Source organism: Colius striatus, chromosome 10, assembly GCF_028858725.1.
Source record: "Colius striatus isolate bColStr4 chromosome 10, bColStr4.1.hap1, whole genome shotgun sequence".
In the NCBI taxonomy this organism is placed as follows: domain Eukaryota; kingdom Metazoa; phylum Chordata; class Aves; order Coliiformes; family Coliidae; genus Colius; species Colius striatus.
The window spans coordinates 9431217-9447509 of NC_084768.1; the positions used below are offsets into that span (position 1 = coordinate 9431217).

A 16293-nucleotide genomic window follows, 5' to 3' on the forward strand; every position below is an offset into this window, starting at 1 on the left:
CCAGGGGAGAGACTTGGCGAGGGCAGGGTGTTTGCATCCCCAGCTCCAGGCTGGTGCCCTGTTGCCTGTCATAGAGCTGTTAGGTTCCCTCTCTCCTAGCCCAGTTGTTGGTTTCACTTGTGGCACTTGAAGAACCCCGTCTGAGCACTTCCTTGGGCAACCCTGGCTCTGCATGAGAGCACTCGCACTGACCAGGGTAGACACAGGAGCTGGGCCAGCCTTCTTCAGCAAGCCAGGAAAACCAGGGCCACGCTTGCAGGCTCCACTGTCTCCCTTGGTCTGTGGGTTTGTCTTGTTGGGTTGGGGTTTTTTTTGCTTGAAGGGAGAATGCTCAGACTTCAGTGATAACCGCAGTGAACCCAAAGTGCCCGTTGCTGTCTCCTCATACTCCCAAAGGGCAGGCTTCAACTTGTCTTTAACCCAAGCTAAATACCACCAGAAAGGCTGTCTCCCCCTTACAGAGGAATCAACACAGGATGTCAGTAATAGGTGAAATCCTTCTCTTTTTTTTGGTTTGAAATACTGTGGCTAATTTGTTTTCCTTCTTTTTCCAGCCTTTGAAAGTGACTGTTAGGAAAAAGACTTAAAGTGTAGGTGCTGCCTGCCATGGGATCTCTTAGGGCTGTTCTCAGCTGCTAGCCCTGGCAGTGACACACCTGCTGGGGGTCCTGGCAGTTGAGATCTCCTGGAGGCCCCGCAGGATGTGAGCTGTGGGTTCCAGAAGCCCCTGTCTTTCAGCCTCCAGGCAGTCTGTGCTGACAGATGGATTAACTACCCCTGGGGAGCTCAGCTGTTGTCGGCACTGAGCACTGCAAATGAAAGTGAAGGAGTTGGTGCCTGAGGGATGCTTTATCCTCCAGTGAGGCAGGTGGGGGAAGGCTTTTAGAAATGCCTTTTCCCTCCTACTGTACGGCAGTTGCCCAAAGGTTGGCTGTCCCTGTCCTCCCATCCTCCCTGGCTTCTTTCCTCCTGCTCCACCCTGCTCACCCTTGCTGCAGGGACCTGCACATCCCTGCCCCCTTCTCCACAAGCTTTGCTTCCCAGGGAGGCCTGAGGAGGGATGGGCACAGTGCCATGCCACACAAAGCCTGTGGTCCTGGCCCTGCAATCAGCAGCTTCTGCTGTTTCCCCTGCCACAGCCGCTTCCTCTCTCACACAAGATGTTTTCTTTGTGTCTGGCAGCTCCATCCTTCCAGACTGTCCCTGGGCAATAGCAATGATGTGGGAGAGCTGGAGCCTCCCTAGAGAAGTGTCCTGTCCCAGGGCTGCAGGCACCAGGTTTGGGGTGGTTTTGAGATGTACATGCATTAATGACTGTGAGTGCTTCACGGGTGCACGGCCTTGCTTCAGCGAGAGCTTCACATGGCCTCTTGTGCCATCCTCTGCGTGTGTGGCTTTTCTCTCTGCCTCGTGGGCAGGTTTTGAGGCAAATGTGAGCCTGTGCCATACCAGAGGTGTGGTGTTGATGTGTATTTGATCATTGTAGGTACACTGACAAGGGAATCTCAGGTTTCATTAGGAATTAACGAGGAGCAGGCACCGTGCCTGCAGTGCAGACACCTACGCAGCAGAGGATGCTGTGCCTGTGCTCTCCCTGGGAACAGCGTGTCCGAGCCGTTTCCATTTGGCAGGAGGTGCAGCTGGATCCAGCACTTCCAGAGCACGGCCGCTTCACAACGGCCTCAGCCGAAACTTCTGTGAGCACGCAGAGGTTGGCAGCCGTGCCTAGGAGCCTGCCTTCCAAACGCGACCTGCTGGGGAGCTGCAGGCACGCTGTGCAGGACATCAGGACACCTTCCCCCTGACCCGAAGCACAGAGGACGAGAGCTCGGCTGTCGCAGGAGACGGAAAAAGAGCCAGGTGGGCTGCAGGAACGGCTTTCCACTCCCACCAGCTCCCTGGCAAAACGCAGAGGCGAGATGCGCGAGTTTGCCCGGTGTAGGCAGGCGATGCGGGAGCAGACAGTGCCTGAGTCTGTCCGTCTCCCTTTCGCCCCGGCCACCCTCCCGGGCCAGGGCTCGCCCTTTTTCCCGCGGGGGCAGGGTGGCCGCCGGGCTCCGGGCAGCCCCCGCCGCAGGTGGGAAGCACCGCCCGGGGCGGCGCCGGTCCCGCCCCACCGCCCGCTCGGCCCCGCCCGGGGGCCAGTCCCGCCGCGGAGAGAGGCGGCGGGGGGAGAGCCGGGGAGAGGGAGGGAGGGAGAGCCGGGAGAGGGCGGGAGGGGGCACTGCGGAGAGGGAGGGAGCAGCGGGGCGGGAGCCCGGCCCGGCCCCGCCCGCGCCCGCCGCGCCGCACCTGAGCGAGCAGCGGCGGCTCCGCGCCGGCCCCGGCCCCCTCCGCCGCCCGCCCATGGCTCGGCCGCTGCCGCTGCTGCTCTGCCTGGCCGCGCTGGGAGCCGGCTGCCGGGCAGAGCCTCTCCCGACCGGCACGGCCGGGCCCTCCGCCGAGCCGCTGCAGGACGAGGCGGATAACCAGGAGAACATCCTCTCCCAGGTAGCCGCTGGGAGCGGGGGGTGGGATGCTGGGCGCCCGGCCGTGGCGGGGGGATGCTGCGCGCTAGCCGGGGCGCTGCTGGCTGTACCCGCTCGGCCGTGCTGGATGAAGGCAGCTGGCGAGGATTTGGTGGCCCGGGGTGCGGCGATCACGCTGAAGCCCGTCGGGGAGCAGTTCTCAGCCTCCATCCCGTCGTTTCCCGGGCGGGTGGGCTCTCGGAAAACGGGGAGCAAGTCGGGAAGGGAAGTGGTGGAGCGTCTTTGTGTGCAGAGAGGAGCGATCCGGGCTCTTTCCCCGCCAGCTGGATGCGGTGGAGGTTTCTGTTAAGATTTGGCCGATCGCACTGCCTGCTATTATCTGCCCTCGGAAACGGCTAACGGGGAGGCTATTGGAAACATACCGTCCAAGTTATTTTCGTGTTCGGGCTCTCAAGCACTGTCTGCAAATCTCTATAAAGGAAATTCCTGGCATTGTATGGAGCTGATCAGAACTAGCGCTTCGCCGCCAGGTTACGCTGCTCCCAGGGAGGCAGCCTGCCGCCTGTCCAGCACACCCTTACCCTGCTGCCCTGCCTAAGCCTCGGGGTAGCAGGTGACTTAGTGTACTGGCCACAGCGTTCAAAGAGAGCAGGATGGGCTTTGTATTGAAGAACCTTTGCAGTTCAGAGCAGCTAAGTCCGTTTTGCAGAAAGCAGAACAAACCCCACCCTGATGGAAGGAGCCAGCCCGTGTAGGTAGGGATCAGAAAGCTCTGTGCTCTCTAGAAAGCACATTTTGGGAGAGCCAGCCCGTTTCCTCGAGGGTATCCAAAGCATTTTCGTTCGTACCTCGAGGGCCAGTGAGTGTTTGTCCCTTGCTGGTTTGCTGAGTGCCCTTGCCCTGTGCTCAGCTCTTAGGGGACTACGACAAGGTGAAGGCGGTGTCCGAAGGCTCCGACTGCCGCTGCAAATGCGTGGTGAGGCCCCTGGGCCGCGGGGCCTGCCAGAGGATCAACGAAGGCGCTTTCAGAGCCGAGGATTTCTACACGGTGGAAACCATCACGTCAGGACCCAGCTGCAAGTGTGCGTGTGTGGCTCCCCCCTCGGCCCTCAACCCCTGCGAGGGGGACTTCAGGCTGAAGAAGCTGCGGGAGGCGGAGAGCAGCGACCTGAAGGTAGGAAGGAGAGTGGCTTGGATTCCACACTCTAGTGGGGAGAGGACACCTCTGAAGCCTTTTCTTTCAGAACTCTTCCTAAGTATCTTTTTTTCCTACGTGTTTTGTTGTGTGGTTGTTTTGTGGTTGTCTTTTTTTTCTAGAACATCCCCTGGTTACTTTTATATCTGCATGTTTGATATAAAAATCCAGCTCATCTTCAGGGACTGATTCGAGCAGCTGCAGTTGATGATTCACTCGAGTCATCCCGTGCTATCTGTGGTCCCACCAGAGCTGCCTGCTCTGGAAGCCCAGCAGGGACTGGGCTGCTCCCTGCCCTTTGTCCGGCACTGAAGTGTCCCTGGGGGACAGCTCTGCTCTGCTCAGCAGCTGCCAGCTCTTTTTCCATTGGCAGAGTGGGGCTCCCATGGACCCACGCAAAGAGCCCTTTTGGCTTCTGTGGGCCGAAAGCTGCCGATGCGTCAGCGTGAGGGTGTGTTACACAGCTGGCTGATGGCAGCAGGGGGGTTGTTGTTTAAATGCTGACACTTCTATACTGTTTACTGGGTTATCTCTTTAGTCATATGTAGCTCTTCTCCAACTGGATGGTTACTTTTGCTGGTTTAGCAGCTGGCAGCAGACCCTGCTGAGTTTTCGAGTTTGGGCCAGCCCTGGGGAGTCCCCAGAGTTGGAAGGCTGTGGGTGGTGATGGGCTGTGCCCTGGGGCAGTGCTGTTGGTCCCAGCTCAGGTGGGAAGGCGGGCGGTGTGCAGGGTGATGCGAGGCTCCCCTGGCCACCACCATTGTTCTAATTGATTTGGAGCTCCAGGATGTGTTTTGTCTTGTCCAACTGCAGACAGTTAGCAGCTTCTTGTCCAAGCTCCCTTGCAGCGAGGGAAGATAAACAGCCACAGGCAAACCGTGATTCCAGGGAAGGAGGAGACCCTGTCTGAGGTTGTTAAGTGATCCCTTGTCTGCAAGAGAAGCCAGGATGTCCCCCTTGGTGGCAGGCAGAGCTCCTCTAGCAGCAGCTGACACCTCTCTCCTGTGCTCTGCGGGGCCAGGCAGCCCTGGGGAGGAGCAGAGCAGTGTGACTAGCTGTGTGTGCCCTTGGCTCCAGCTGCCTCTTCCCAGTGGGGAGCTGCTGGCAGCCAGCTGTGGTGTGAAAGCCTGTCCTCTAGGAACTGGCCCTGGCTCCCCGGCTCCTTTCGCAAGGATCCGCAGCCAGACGATTGCACAAGGCTTATCCAAATATACACACGTGGGGCTTTTTCTTTGCTGTGAAAGCCAAACCCCAGGAGCTGTGAAAGCAAGAGGGGATGGGCCAGGCCACCTCATTGCTCCTGACAGCCCCAGGGGTCTGACTTTCCTTGCTGGTCTGATCAGCATCATTCTTGCCCAGCCCAGCTATGGGAAGAGCTGTGCTCTGTGTCTGTTGTAGCTAAAAAGTCCTGGCTAATCCATATGTGGGAGAGCCATGGGAAGCTCCCCAAAATGAGAGCCCTCCCTTACAACAGGTGGTTTGGAGGATGCATCCTTGAGGCAATGACAAGGAAGGGAGGAGGTAAGCCCTGACAACAGGAGTGTTCCCCTGTCAAATGAGTGTCTCATTTCTGCCTTTAATAAGGTCCTATGGGAATTAATGGAGCACCAGAGCAGCGAGAGCCAAAGTCTGTAGTGGGTGAAGGAAACAGCGAGCTGGGATGTGCCTCAGGATGGCCTTTCATGGAGGATCAACTCAGTGTTGACAAGGACAGCTGACTCTAAGATCTGTTTTGCAAACTCCTCTGCTTGTTGGCACAGCCTACGTTTTAGGGGTCTGGTGTGCGGAGTCTGTGTGAGGAGTCTGTGTTCAGGAAGATGTGGAAGGTGGTTAATAAAATCTGTAACCTTTGTGCATTGATGGAGACTCTCCAGGCTGGAGGGAAGGCGCGTGTCTCCAGTGACTGTCTGGCAAGTTGTGTGCATTGTATTGGTTGTCTCTGTCCAGTTCTTGGTGGAAAGTGAATGCACAGCCATAAAACAGTCCTTGTCTCTTAATGCTGCCATTTTATCTGGCCCCAAAAAAACTTTCCTTTGCTGTCAGCTCCACAGGGAGACTGCAGAGGCCAGAGTGGAAACTCAGAGTGCTGCCAGCAGTGCTGCCTGCACTTCTCCCGTGTCTATGGAGCTCTGTCAACCAGTTTGTCACTGCTGGGAGAAAATGTCACCACCTTGTAGCAATTCCCACGTGTTGAAAAGACCTCTCAGCCATGGGGGCTGTGAGATCTGCTGGATACACATGTGAGGCTGGAGGGAGCAGGCATGGGTGGGAGCTGAGGCAGGGGATGGCGCAGGAGCCCTTCTCACCAGCCCGTGCCTTGCTCAGCACCGTTCTCTGCAGAGCAAGCACGGGGAAGCACACGAAATGCAGAGAGAGAGTGTTGCTGTCTGCATCCCTGGGATGGATAAGCAAAGGCTGATGCTGGGCAGCATGTGGGGACACGACCCTTTCCAGGGTAGGAAGGGAGTGAGGTAAATGAAATGAGTGGTTGAAGGAGAAGGCAGCATCCTGCTGAGGAAGTTGTTCTCCAGGAAAGCAAATTGTCAGCATGTTGGCACTGAATTGCAGTTGCTTCACTCTTGTATTTATGAACGTTCTTAAATTTTCTAACAAGTTTCCTCTTGCTCCAGGAAAAAAAAAATTCCCCAAACCACAGGATGGCACAAACTCAGAGCCTGATCTCACAGTTGCTTTTGTTGAGCTGCTCTTTTGTTGCCTGTTTTGCTCCCAACCACTTCACTGATGGAGTAACTAAGCCTTTGGGTTTCTGGCACAGCCTGCTCAGAGCTGGTGAGGAGCACAGTGCTGCTCGTTCCTCTGCTTACTGATCCCCAGCACCCAAAACAGCTGTGCAGTGGTGTTTGGTGTGTGCAGCTCTGCAGGCTGTGCTCTGGCTGTGGCAGTGGTGCAGTAGGGCTGTGAAAGAAACAAATTTGCTTTTTAATAAACTTCTTAGACTCAGATGTGTGTTGCTCATGACTTTTCAGCTCTAGAAAGCACTTGTTATGGCAAGTAGCCCTGCCTGATGATGTGCCTCCCTCTGCCTTGCAGCTGTCCTCCATCGTTGAGATGCTGGAAAGTGCCTTTTATGGCTTAGACCTTCTGAAGCTGCACTCGGTCACAACCAAGCTGGTGGGTCGGGTGGAAAAGCTGGAGGAGGTAAGATGAGTCCTGCTCTCCTTCGAGGCTGTTGCCTTTGTGGAGCTTGCCTCAAGCCAAGTTCTCGGTACATTTAGTGCATCCAGAGTCTTTTCCTTTTGGAAGAAATGTTAATTTAACTATTTGGCTGAAACTAAACTAGACCAGATTGAGCTATCCAAACTAGACTAGACTAGACTCTCTGCCAATGCCTAGTGCATCACCACTCCATCAGCTGCCTCAGACCTCCCAGTTCCCTCATCCCTCGTGGCTTGTGGGTGCAGGATCCCAGTTCTGTGCTCGCAATAACCAACGTCTCCTTGGGGTCAGAAGGGCCTGCTGTTAAGCTTCTCCTCCTCTCAGTTTTAAGTCTGTGCTGGTGCAGTAGCTACTCTCAACTGGGGGCTTGTGAGGTGTTTGATGTGGGGGTGAGAGAGCACACTGCTGGGAGCCAAGGAGCTCAGATTCCTTAAAGACCAAGTTATACCTTGGCTTGCATTAAAAAGGAGCCAAACCCTTCACATTGCTAAAAGGACAGATAAAGTACCTTCTTTATTTATTTTTTTTCTTTAGAGCAGCCTTCCAGTGAAATCATTTTCATTTCCATACACTTGAGTGTTTCTTTGGCCAGCACAGCGTAGGCTTTGCAGCTTGTTAAGCTCTGCTCAGCTATGCAGTAACAGGTTGCCAGATTAAATAGTGGAGTTTTCTCCCGTGGTCCCTATCTGGGACAGTAATTCCACATTCTTTGCAGAGCAGCGCAGTCCCGTTCCTCTGCAGCCAGGAGCTGAGAGGCCATGATTTACACAGCCAAAATTCCACTTGCAAAGTGTTTCGGGAAGGTACAGCGTGCTTCATCCCGGGGTCAGCAAGGAGACAGCCCAGAGGAGCGTGCTTGCCTGGGAGGCTCTGGCTTTCCAAGCACGAGGCTTGACCTGAAAACTGGGGAAAAGGGGTTTTGAGGTCTAAAAATAACAAAGCACCAATGTTTCTGTTTGCAATCCCACCCTCTTCCTGTGGTTTAGGGTGTTCTCCAGTTGTTACTTGGCATCACTGCCGAGTCTGTGCTGATTAGGGGAGAGAGGTGAGGGAAGTGGGAGCTGTGCTGAGTGTCCCCAGTGGGAGCTTCACCCCTGCTGCTCCAGGAGCCATGGATCTGGTGGTGGAGTGAGCCCTGAGCATGCCGTGGGGAGCTTGGCTGGCCCAGGGCCCCATCAGCACAGACTGATGGTTTATTGCTATTTCACATCTACAGTTAGCTGGGCTGGGGAGGATCACAGAATGGTGGGGGTTGGATCTCTAGAGATCATCCAGCACAACCCTCTGCTAAGCAGTTTCCCCTCATTCAGGTCACACAGGAACGTGTCCAGGTGGGTTTGGAAACCTCCAGAGAAGGAGCCTCCACACCCTCCCTGGGCATCCTGGGCCAGGGCTCCCTCAGCTCAGCACCAAACAAGTTTCTCCTCCTGTTCCAGTGGAACTTACTGTGTTACAGCTCATGTCCATTACCTCTTGTCCTATCACTGGACACTACAGAAAAAAGTGTTTCCCCATCCTCCTGACATCCACCTGTTAGGTACTGGTGCCGATGAGATCCCCCCTCAGCCTTCTCCAGGCCAAACAACCCCAGGTCCTGCAGCCTTTCCTCATCAGAGAGATGCTCCAGTCCCCTGGGTAGATGGGGGAGCCTTCCTTGGTGTCATTTATCAACCTGTGGACCATGAGTTTTACCCTGAAACCAGATGACTGAAAAGGGCTCCCATGAGATAGGTATTGGGAGTCTGGGTGCTGACAAGTGACACAAGGGATTACTTCATGTGGGGGTATCACCGTGCTTTTCTTTGGTACTGAAGTAGCCCTGTTTACCAGCCAGTTACTGCACAGTGGGTTCAGCACGAGCAGTGCTGGTGGCACTTGTCTCTCTGGGCATGTCGGGGTGACCTTGCGGTGTGTCTGCAAGTGAGTCAGATGGGCAGAGAGCTTGACCTTGGCTGAAGGAGTTTGGCGAGAGATGGAGCAGTAAAGGTACAGGAAAGAGGAATTCACAGATTTGGGTCTTGAATTTCCCAGAAGCAGGGCTGCAGGATCACATAACAAGCAGCTGAAGCTGCCTGCAGGCACTTGGATGGGGGAGAAGGACAAGGGAGTTCTGGGTTAGATGGAGATTCCCCAGTAGCACTGGGAAGGGCAGAACTGGGGCAGGCAGCAGGTGTGAAACCCCTCCTTCTTAGCACGTGAATCCCTGTTGGGAGGAGGAGGATCACACCCAGAGGATCTGATAGAGTGGGCAGCTGAGATGCTGAACAAGAGCTTGGAATGGCTTCAAAGCAGCAGCCTCCCCGGCGGGTGTGCTCTTGGCAGCTGCTCCCCTGTGCAGCAGCTGAGCGGCCTCGAGCAGCGGCACGGGCCGGGCTGTGGTTGTTCATCCCCATGTCGGTCATGAGCCAAACATGACACAGGATAAGCGATAAAGGCACAAGGCTGTCAAGTCAGCCATTCCTCCCAAAAAGAGGATGATGTCAAAGCTGCTTCTGCTCCTAGGAGAGCATCATGAGACACCCTTTTCCTTTCCTTATGACAGCAACGTGTTTGCTGACAAGTCCCTGCGTTGTTACACTCAGCTTCAGAATCACGTGGTAAAGCTGTGGCTCAATTCCCGGGTAAAGACTGGGAATTTGGGTGCCCATGGAGGGGGCTGGGGGTTAACCAAGCTCAGGATGGCATTTTTGCAGAGATGAGAAGACATCACGAGTTGTTTGCAGTATATCAAGGTGTTTTACAGGAATGCTCGAGGGGAGGAAGCCCTGCCTGCAGAGCCAGCTCCTTCCCCAGCAAGGCAGCTCCTCTGCCTTGTCTTTAGTTTGCAGCTGTTGCATCAGCCTGGGGATTTTGAGGTCCCAGATGGAGGTCACGGTGGGTTTTAGGAGAAATTAACGGCAGGACAGATTGAACATGAAGGATCTGGGGAAACACCCCCAGTCTCTGCACGAAAATGCTTTGATTGACATTCCACCTCTTCAAAGCAGTTGATGTTTAAGATATAAAAGGCCAAAGAGTGATGAGTAGAGACTGCAGCAACCCCTCGGATGCACGGTGTGCCCTTGACTGGGGCACTGAGAAAGGCTAAGGGGTTTGCCTGCTCTGGGCTGCCTCATGAGCTGCAGCCAGCCCCAGCTCTCTCCTGGCCCCAGGACAGCTCATTGAGGGCCACTGTCTGTGTTCCTCTCTCCAGATTCTCCCCCTCTGTGGGAGTGGAGGGTGGTGGGGAGGAGCAGTGCCTGAGTGCAGGCACTGTGTGTCCAGGTAATGAGGCAGAGCCAGGAGAACAGAAAGCAGGCAAGAGGGTCAGGCAGAATGGGACCCTGCTAGGAAAGTGGGGTAAATAACTGGGAAATGAACTTGCTAGCAGGCAAAAAGGATGCCAGACTGGGACTTCAGATGTTTTAGCTTGTCTTCTCCTCTGCCTCCTGAGAGCTGGCAGGTATGGCTGAAGATGGGTGTTGAAGGACCTCCTGCTCCATGGGGCTCTGAGGCAGAGAGTGGAGCTGGGGTGTGCACAGCAGAGATGAGGTTTCTGGATCCCACTGGGGTCAGGGGCACCTTCTTAGCAGCTGGGGTGCCCAGTTCCATGGAAAAGCCCAGACTGGGAGCACAGAGCTCGCTGGCTGCTGGGCTGTGGTTTGATGAGGACTGTGGAGCATCCCTTGTCCTTCCATGGGATAAAGTCTCCTCTCTTGCTTTTCGAGGGCATGTCCAGGAACTTCACGCAGCAAAGCCACCAGGCTGGAGCCAACGTGGAGGAGGATGTGCAGGATCCCCACGGCAGGGACAGGGAGAACTGCTCCAGGCTCCTCACCAACAGCCTCCCTGACATCGAGAGCTCGCTGCAGCGGGATGCCGAGGCTGCCTACATGCACACAGAGGTACGAGGGCCCCACAGGGCTGCACGGCTCCAGAAGCTGCTGTTGCACAGCCCAGAGGCCATCTCCCGAGTCTCCTGGTGCTTCCTGGCCCCCAGCAGCCCGTTGGCCCGGGGGTTCTTTTCCTCTTGGCTCCAGCCTGTCTCAGCAGGGCGCAGCCGCTGCTCCCCGCGCCTCCCCCCTTCCCGCCTCCTTGTTGGGTTTCGAGGTCAGCGGTAGCTGCTGCTCGGAAAGAGTGATGTCACTGCAGGGCAGGCACTGCAGCAGGGCTTGGGGGCTCGCTGGAGGGACAGCCTCTCACCCTCCCTCCTTCCCTCCCGCTCAGCTCTCCCCTCCCCAGCAAGCCCCTCTGCCTGGTGACAGGGGCTTGGGCATCCCACAGGCTACAGCACCCAGACCCAGACTCCCTGTGCGGTCTGTTGAGTGTGGGGATGTCCCCTGCCTCGGGCAGCGGTTTCTGTGAAGCCCCAGAGAGGGCTGTTTGGGCAAGAGGCCAGCCCAGGGTGTTCTGATCCCTTTGCTGCTCCAGTGGTGCAATCTAGGGTGGCCTTGTGCTACTTGGGTGGCTCCTGGATCATCCTGCCTTCACCCCAGGGTCCCTTCTGCAGGAAAAAAGGAGGGGAGAACAGTTGCTGCATCGTTTCCAGCACCAAACAGGGGTGCTCAGCTCCCCAGGGGTGAGGACAGCCTGCATGTGTTTCTCCCCAGCCTCCAGGATTGAGAGCAGGGTCCTTTGCGGGAGTAGGGCAGCAGGTGAGGAAAGGGCACCAACCCTGATATGCCAGTGTGCTCCGCTCCAGGGACAGCTGTGCACCGCAGCAGAGGGTCTCAGTGCTCCCAGCCCCTTCCCCCTGCTCCCCAGGCTGTAAGCTGAGCAGGGGCTCTGCTGCCTGCTGGAGAGGAGCCAACCCTGGCCAGGCGGGAGAGCGGTGTGCGGGGCTTTTATTACCCCGAGTGACCTCATTTCCCAATATTCCCCTTTTCTTGCTGTTAATTGCAGCAGGGCTGTGAAGGAACCCTGGGCCCATCTTCTCAGCCAAGTGGGCACCGCTTCAACCTTCGGGCTGTCCTTCCAGATTTCCTTTAATGAGATGAAATCCTTCAGGCATGAGCTGCAGCAGCTGGTGGCTGCCTCAGCGCAGAGCTCTCGGTCGCTGTGCCGGTTCATGTCCTGGGGGGCTTCCTGGTCCTGCTGGGAAGGTGCCTCCCTGCTCTCCCAAAGCTCGGTGCATATTGTATATATCACCAGTGGGGGGTTGTGCCCTGTGAATGCCACCCCATGCATCCTGCATCCCACAGCCTGTGCCTTGTCAAGCACTGAGTCCCAGCTTTGCAGGCTGGCAGTGAGGCTGTGCAGAGGCAACGCTGGTCTGTCAGTCCTGCTGTCTCCTGGCAGGGGGTTGCACAGCAGAAAGGGCTGAGGGTGACTGTGAGAAAGGAGAGAGGACAGAGCATCCTGCCCAGTGCTGGACTGGCCAGCCTGACCTGCCCCAGCCCCCAAAATGCAGCCACTCAGGCCCATCCTGTAACAACCTCCTGCCTCTCTTCCAGGGCAAATATGAAGAAAGATTCCTGAAAGATGAAACCATCTCACAGCAGATCAACTCTGTGGAGTCCCTCCCGGAGCTGCACCTCTCTCCAGAGGACGAGAAGCCCGAGCAGCTCCTGCAGAGGAAGCTGCACATGAGGAGCCGGCCTCCTTCCAAGCCCACCATTGTCCGAGGGGTCACCTACTACAAAGCTCAGTCCACCGAGACGGAGAACGACATCGAGGAGCAGCGTGAGTTGGGCTTGCAAAGCCAGCACCTGCCCCCTCAAGGCCTGCCTTCCCCTGGGGATGTGTGGGCAAAGAGCATGGAGAGGAGGGCTTGGAGGCAGGAGGAGGTGGGACAGTTGGTGGGACCTCACCACTGGAAGCCTTTGAGCCCTGCGTGGGAGAGCAGTGTGGTGGTGGTGGTCCTTGAAAATCCCTGGTAGCTAAGGAAAGGAGTCACTGCTGTGGTTTAAAGCACCTGGCATCAACACCTTTATATAAAGTAATTGCAAGTTTGTTACATGTGTTAGTCCTGCAGATTTGCCTGCCTCGTGGCATCCCAGGGGGTCTGTGCAGTGGCTGGGGCAGGGAGTGGGAGCAGCACGGGCAAACAAGGCAAGTGCTTCCAAGGCTAAGGCTATCAGGAGATCAGGGGATGGGATGTTTCTCTTAGGAGGAAAGGCTGTGGGATCTGGGACCGTTCAGTTTGGAGAAGGCTGAGAGGGGACCTCATCAACACTTATCAGTACCTAAAGGATGGGTGTCAGCAACACTTTTTCCTGTAGTGCCCAGTGACAGGACAAGGGGTAATGGACATGAGCTGGAACACAACAAGTTCCACTGGAACATGAAGAGAAATTTCTTTGCTGTTCAGATGAGGGAGCCCTGGCTCCTTCTTGGGAGGTGTCCAGACCCATCTGGACACGTTCCTGTGCCCCCTGAGCGAGGGGAACCTGCTGCAGCAGGGGCTTGGCCTGGATGAGCTCTGGAGGTCCCTTCCAAGCCCCAGCACTCTGTGATTCTAAGTGCTCTTTTCTGCACAAAGCCAGCTCAGCAGCGGGATTGACCCGCACAGCTGTGCATGGGCCCATGAGACTCCCCCCAAGATGAGGGGAAGCAGTGGTCACTGTGTCCTGGGTGAGGCCCCCACTGCGGCAGCCTGGGTTTTAGGGCTGAGATCTGGCCGAGCTCTGCAGCTGCAGCTCAGTCTTCCCCCATCTCTAGCTGCTGGCAGGATTGAACCATGGTCTGTCACCTTCACTGGGCCTGAGGTGGTGGCTGTGGCTGTGGTGGGGTCTCCCTGGCCTCCTAACACGGGCACTGTCAGCCCCTGAAGTTCACGCAGCCCTTCTCCAGCTAGAAAACAAGAGGAAAATCAAATGGATTTAGTACATGGCAAGCTGGAGAAGTGGGTGGAGGAGCCAAAGCGGTGAGGGGGCAGAGCGAGGGGGCTGTAGGGCACTTGCTGCCGCTTACTGAGGGGCTGATGCCCGTGCCTGTGTTTGGCAGCAGATGAGCTGTTCAGCGGGGACAACACGGTGGACTTGCTGATTGAGGACCAGCTCCTGAGGCCCAGCAGCAGGGCGGGAGAGCCCATGAGGAAGCCCTCCCCGGTGGGATGGCCGCCCACCCCTGGCAGTGACCCCACCACCCTCCCAGCCGCTGAAACTGCCACCACGGCCACGGTGCCTCTGTCCCCTGCCACGTCCGTGGGCCCCACGCCGGACACTCCTGCTGTGAGCCGTCTGACCCCCACCCCAGAGACCACCACCACCACCCCAGCAGGGCCGCTGGAGGAGGGCACCCCGCAGCTCCCAGCGGCCTCAGCCAGCACAGCCGTGGAGAGCCTGCCCGTGGCCACCAGCCCTGCTGTGGCCACCACTGCTGGGAGCCCCAGGGATGTGGGGACAAGCCCTGCCCTGGAGAGCAGCAGCCCAGGACCTTGGGGCCAGGCGAGCACCCCTGCGACACCGGTCAGCCCCAGCATCCCTGCCACGCCGAAGCAGGCCCTGGAGGAGGAGGACATCAGGAACATCATCGGTGAGTGCCTGCAGGTCCTGTCCCCATCCAGCTGAGGCTGTAGGGACTGGCTTGTGCCCATGGTGTGTCCTGCCAAGCACAGCACGGCTGGATTTGGTCACGGCTGGGGGATGGTGTCGAGATGGTGACTGTGCAGCACCAGTTTTCACTGGCTTGTTAACTCTGGAACCTTCTGTGGCTCCTTCCAGTTTGAGGGGCTGGTCAGGGCAGCAAGAGGCCTCCCCAGAGGCAGACCAGGGACGGGTCTCAGGGCAGGGGTATGGCTGCAGCCATGGGGAGCTCTTTGCGGGATCTGGCTGCCGCTGCTGGGCCTCATGAGGAGGCAGCAGGGTTACCTGCTGGGTGGGCAAGGGACTGGACCCCGAGCAGAAGCAGAGGGAGACCATGGCCACCCTGCCCTGGGCCTCACGAGCTTTTCCCTGCCTGCACAGGGCGCTGCAAGGACACGCTGTCCACCATCTCGGGGCCCACTACCCAGAACACCTACGGGCGCAATGAGGGGGCCTGGATGAAGGACCCCTTGGCCCGGGAGGAGCGGATCTACGTCACCAACTACTACTACGGGAACACACTGGTGGAGTTCAGGAACCTCGACAACTTCAAGCAAGGTAGGCTTGGGCCGTCCCTGGCTGATCCAAAGAGCATCCCCATAGCCTGGGATGCAGCACTGTGGGAGGATGCCATGCATAGAGCAGGTCAGGCTATGGCCGTGCTTGTGACCATGCCAGACTGTGCCTGGTGGGCAGGGAGGGAGTGTGGGCATGGCTAAGGGCAGAGGGTGCCGGTGGCAATACCACCAACACCAGAGAAAAGGGAGAGTCTTGCCAGCAAGGTGTCTCTGCCCTGCAGGTCGCTGGAGCAACTCCTACAAGCTCCCGTACAGCTGGATTGGGACGGGGCACGTTGTCTACAACGGCTCCTTCTACTACAACCGGGCCTTCACGCGCAACATCATCAAGTACGACCTGAAGCAGCGGTACGTGGCCGCCTGGGCCATGCTGCACGACGTGGCCTACGAGGAGTCCACGCCATGGCGGTGGCGAGGCCACTCGGATGTGGACTTTGCTGTGGATGAGAACGGCCTGTGGGTCATCTACCCGGCCATCAGCTATGAGGGCTTCAACCAGGAGGTGATCGTGCTGAGCAAGCTGAACGCCGCCGACCTCAGCACCCAGAAGGAGACGACGTGGCGGACGGGGCTGCGCAAGAACTTCTACGGGAACTGCTTTGTCATCTGTGGGGTCCTGTACGCGGTCGACAGCTACAACAAGAGGAACGCCAACATCTCCTATGCCTTTGACACTCACACCAACACGCAGATCATCCCGCGGCTGCTCTTTGAGAACGAGTACTCCTACACCACGCAGATAGACTATAACCCCAAGGACCGCCTGCTCTACGCCTGGGACAATGGGCACCAAGTCACCTACCACGTCATCTTTGCCTACTGAGAACCCCCTCCCAGCGTCACGGTGGGGCAACTGCGAGCCAGGGGCCACCAGCACCTTTTGTTACTATTGTTATTATTGTTATTTTGTACAAATCAAAGAGTAAATGATGGGTTTTGTTTCAAGCTGTTGTTTTTTTATGGTGGATTGTAGATCGATCCCCAGGCCAGAACTGGCCCCTTTCTCTTTGCTGTAGGCTGGCTTTGGCTTTCCCTTCCCGGGAGGAGGAGATGCTCCTTAGGGAGGGCAGGCCCAGCAGGCTCAGCAGGGGGAGGAGGTGGTGGCCTAGACGTGGTCCTCTTGATGAGGTTTCTAGCAAAAGATGATCAGCTCAAGGCCCAGCCCTGGTGCAAAGCTGGCCTCGGTGCTGCAGGCACTGGGGCCCAGCGGGACGCTGCTGGCTGCCCATCCTGGGGTACAATGTGTGTGTCCCCTCTTGGGCCTGCCTTCCCCACTGCCAGCCAGCAGCCCTCACCACCATCCTGCTGTACGTGGGGCTGTGAGCGTGGCTCTGGCAGCCCCTGGTGCTGGCACTGATGCCGAGGACTGT

General features: G+C 57.3%; 1 protein-coding gene across 2 annotated transcripts; it reads left to right on the plus strand.

Moving 5' to 3' along the window:
* Positions 1 to 2316: 2316 nt before the first annotated feature.
* OLFML2B (olfactomedin like 2B) lies at positions 2317 to 15868 on the plus strand. Of its 2 annotated transcripts, none has more exons than XM_062004192.1 (8): positions 2317 to 2490; positions 3379 to 3642; positions 6715 to 6822; positions 10548 to 10724; positions 12273 to 12501; positions 13765 to 14295; positions 14727 to 14903; positions 15145 to 15868. In XM_062004192.1, the coding sequence occupies exons 1-8, from the start codon at positions 2347 to 2349 to the stop codon at positions 15744 to 15746; spliced, it is 2232 nt and encodes a 743-aa protein (XP_061860176.1). In that variant the 5' UTR covers positions 2317 to 2346; the 3' UTR covers positions 15747 to 15868. The 2 variants fall into 2 exon arrangements, with proteins under 2 accessions (XP_061860176.1, XP_061860177.1); XM_062004193.1 differs by having other exon boundaries at positions 13768 to 14295.
* The last annotated feature ends 425 nt before the right edge of the window (positions 15869 to 16293 follow it).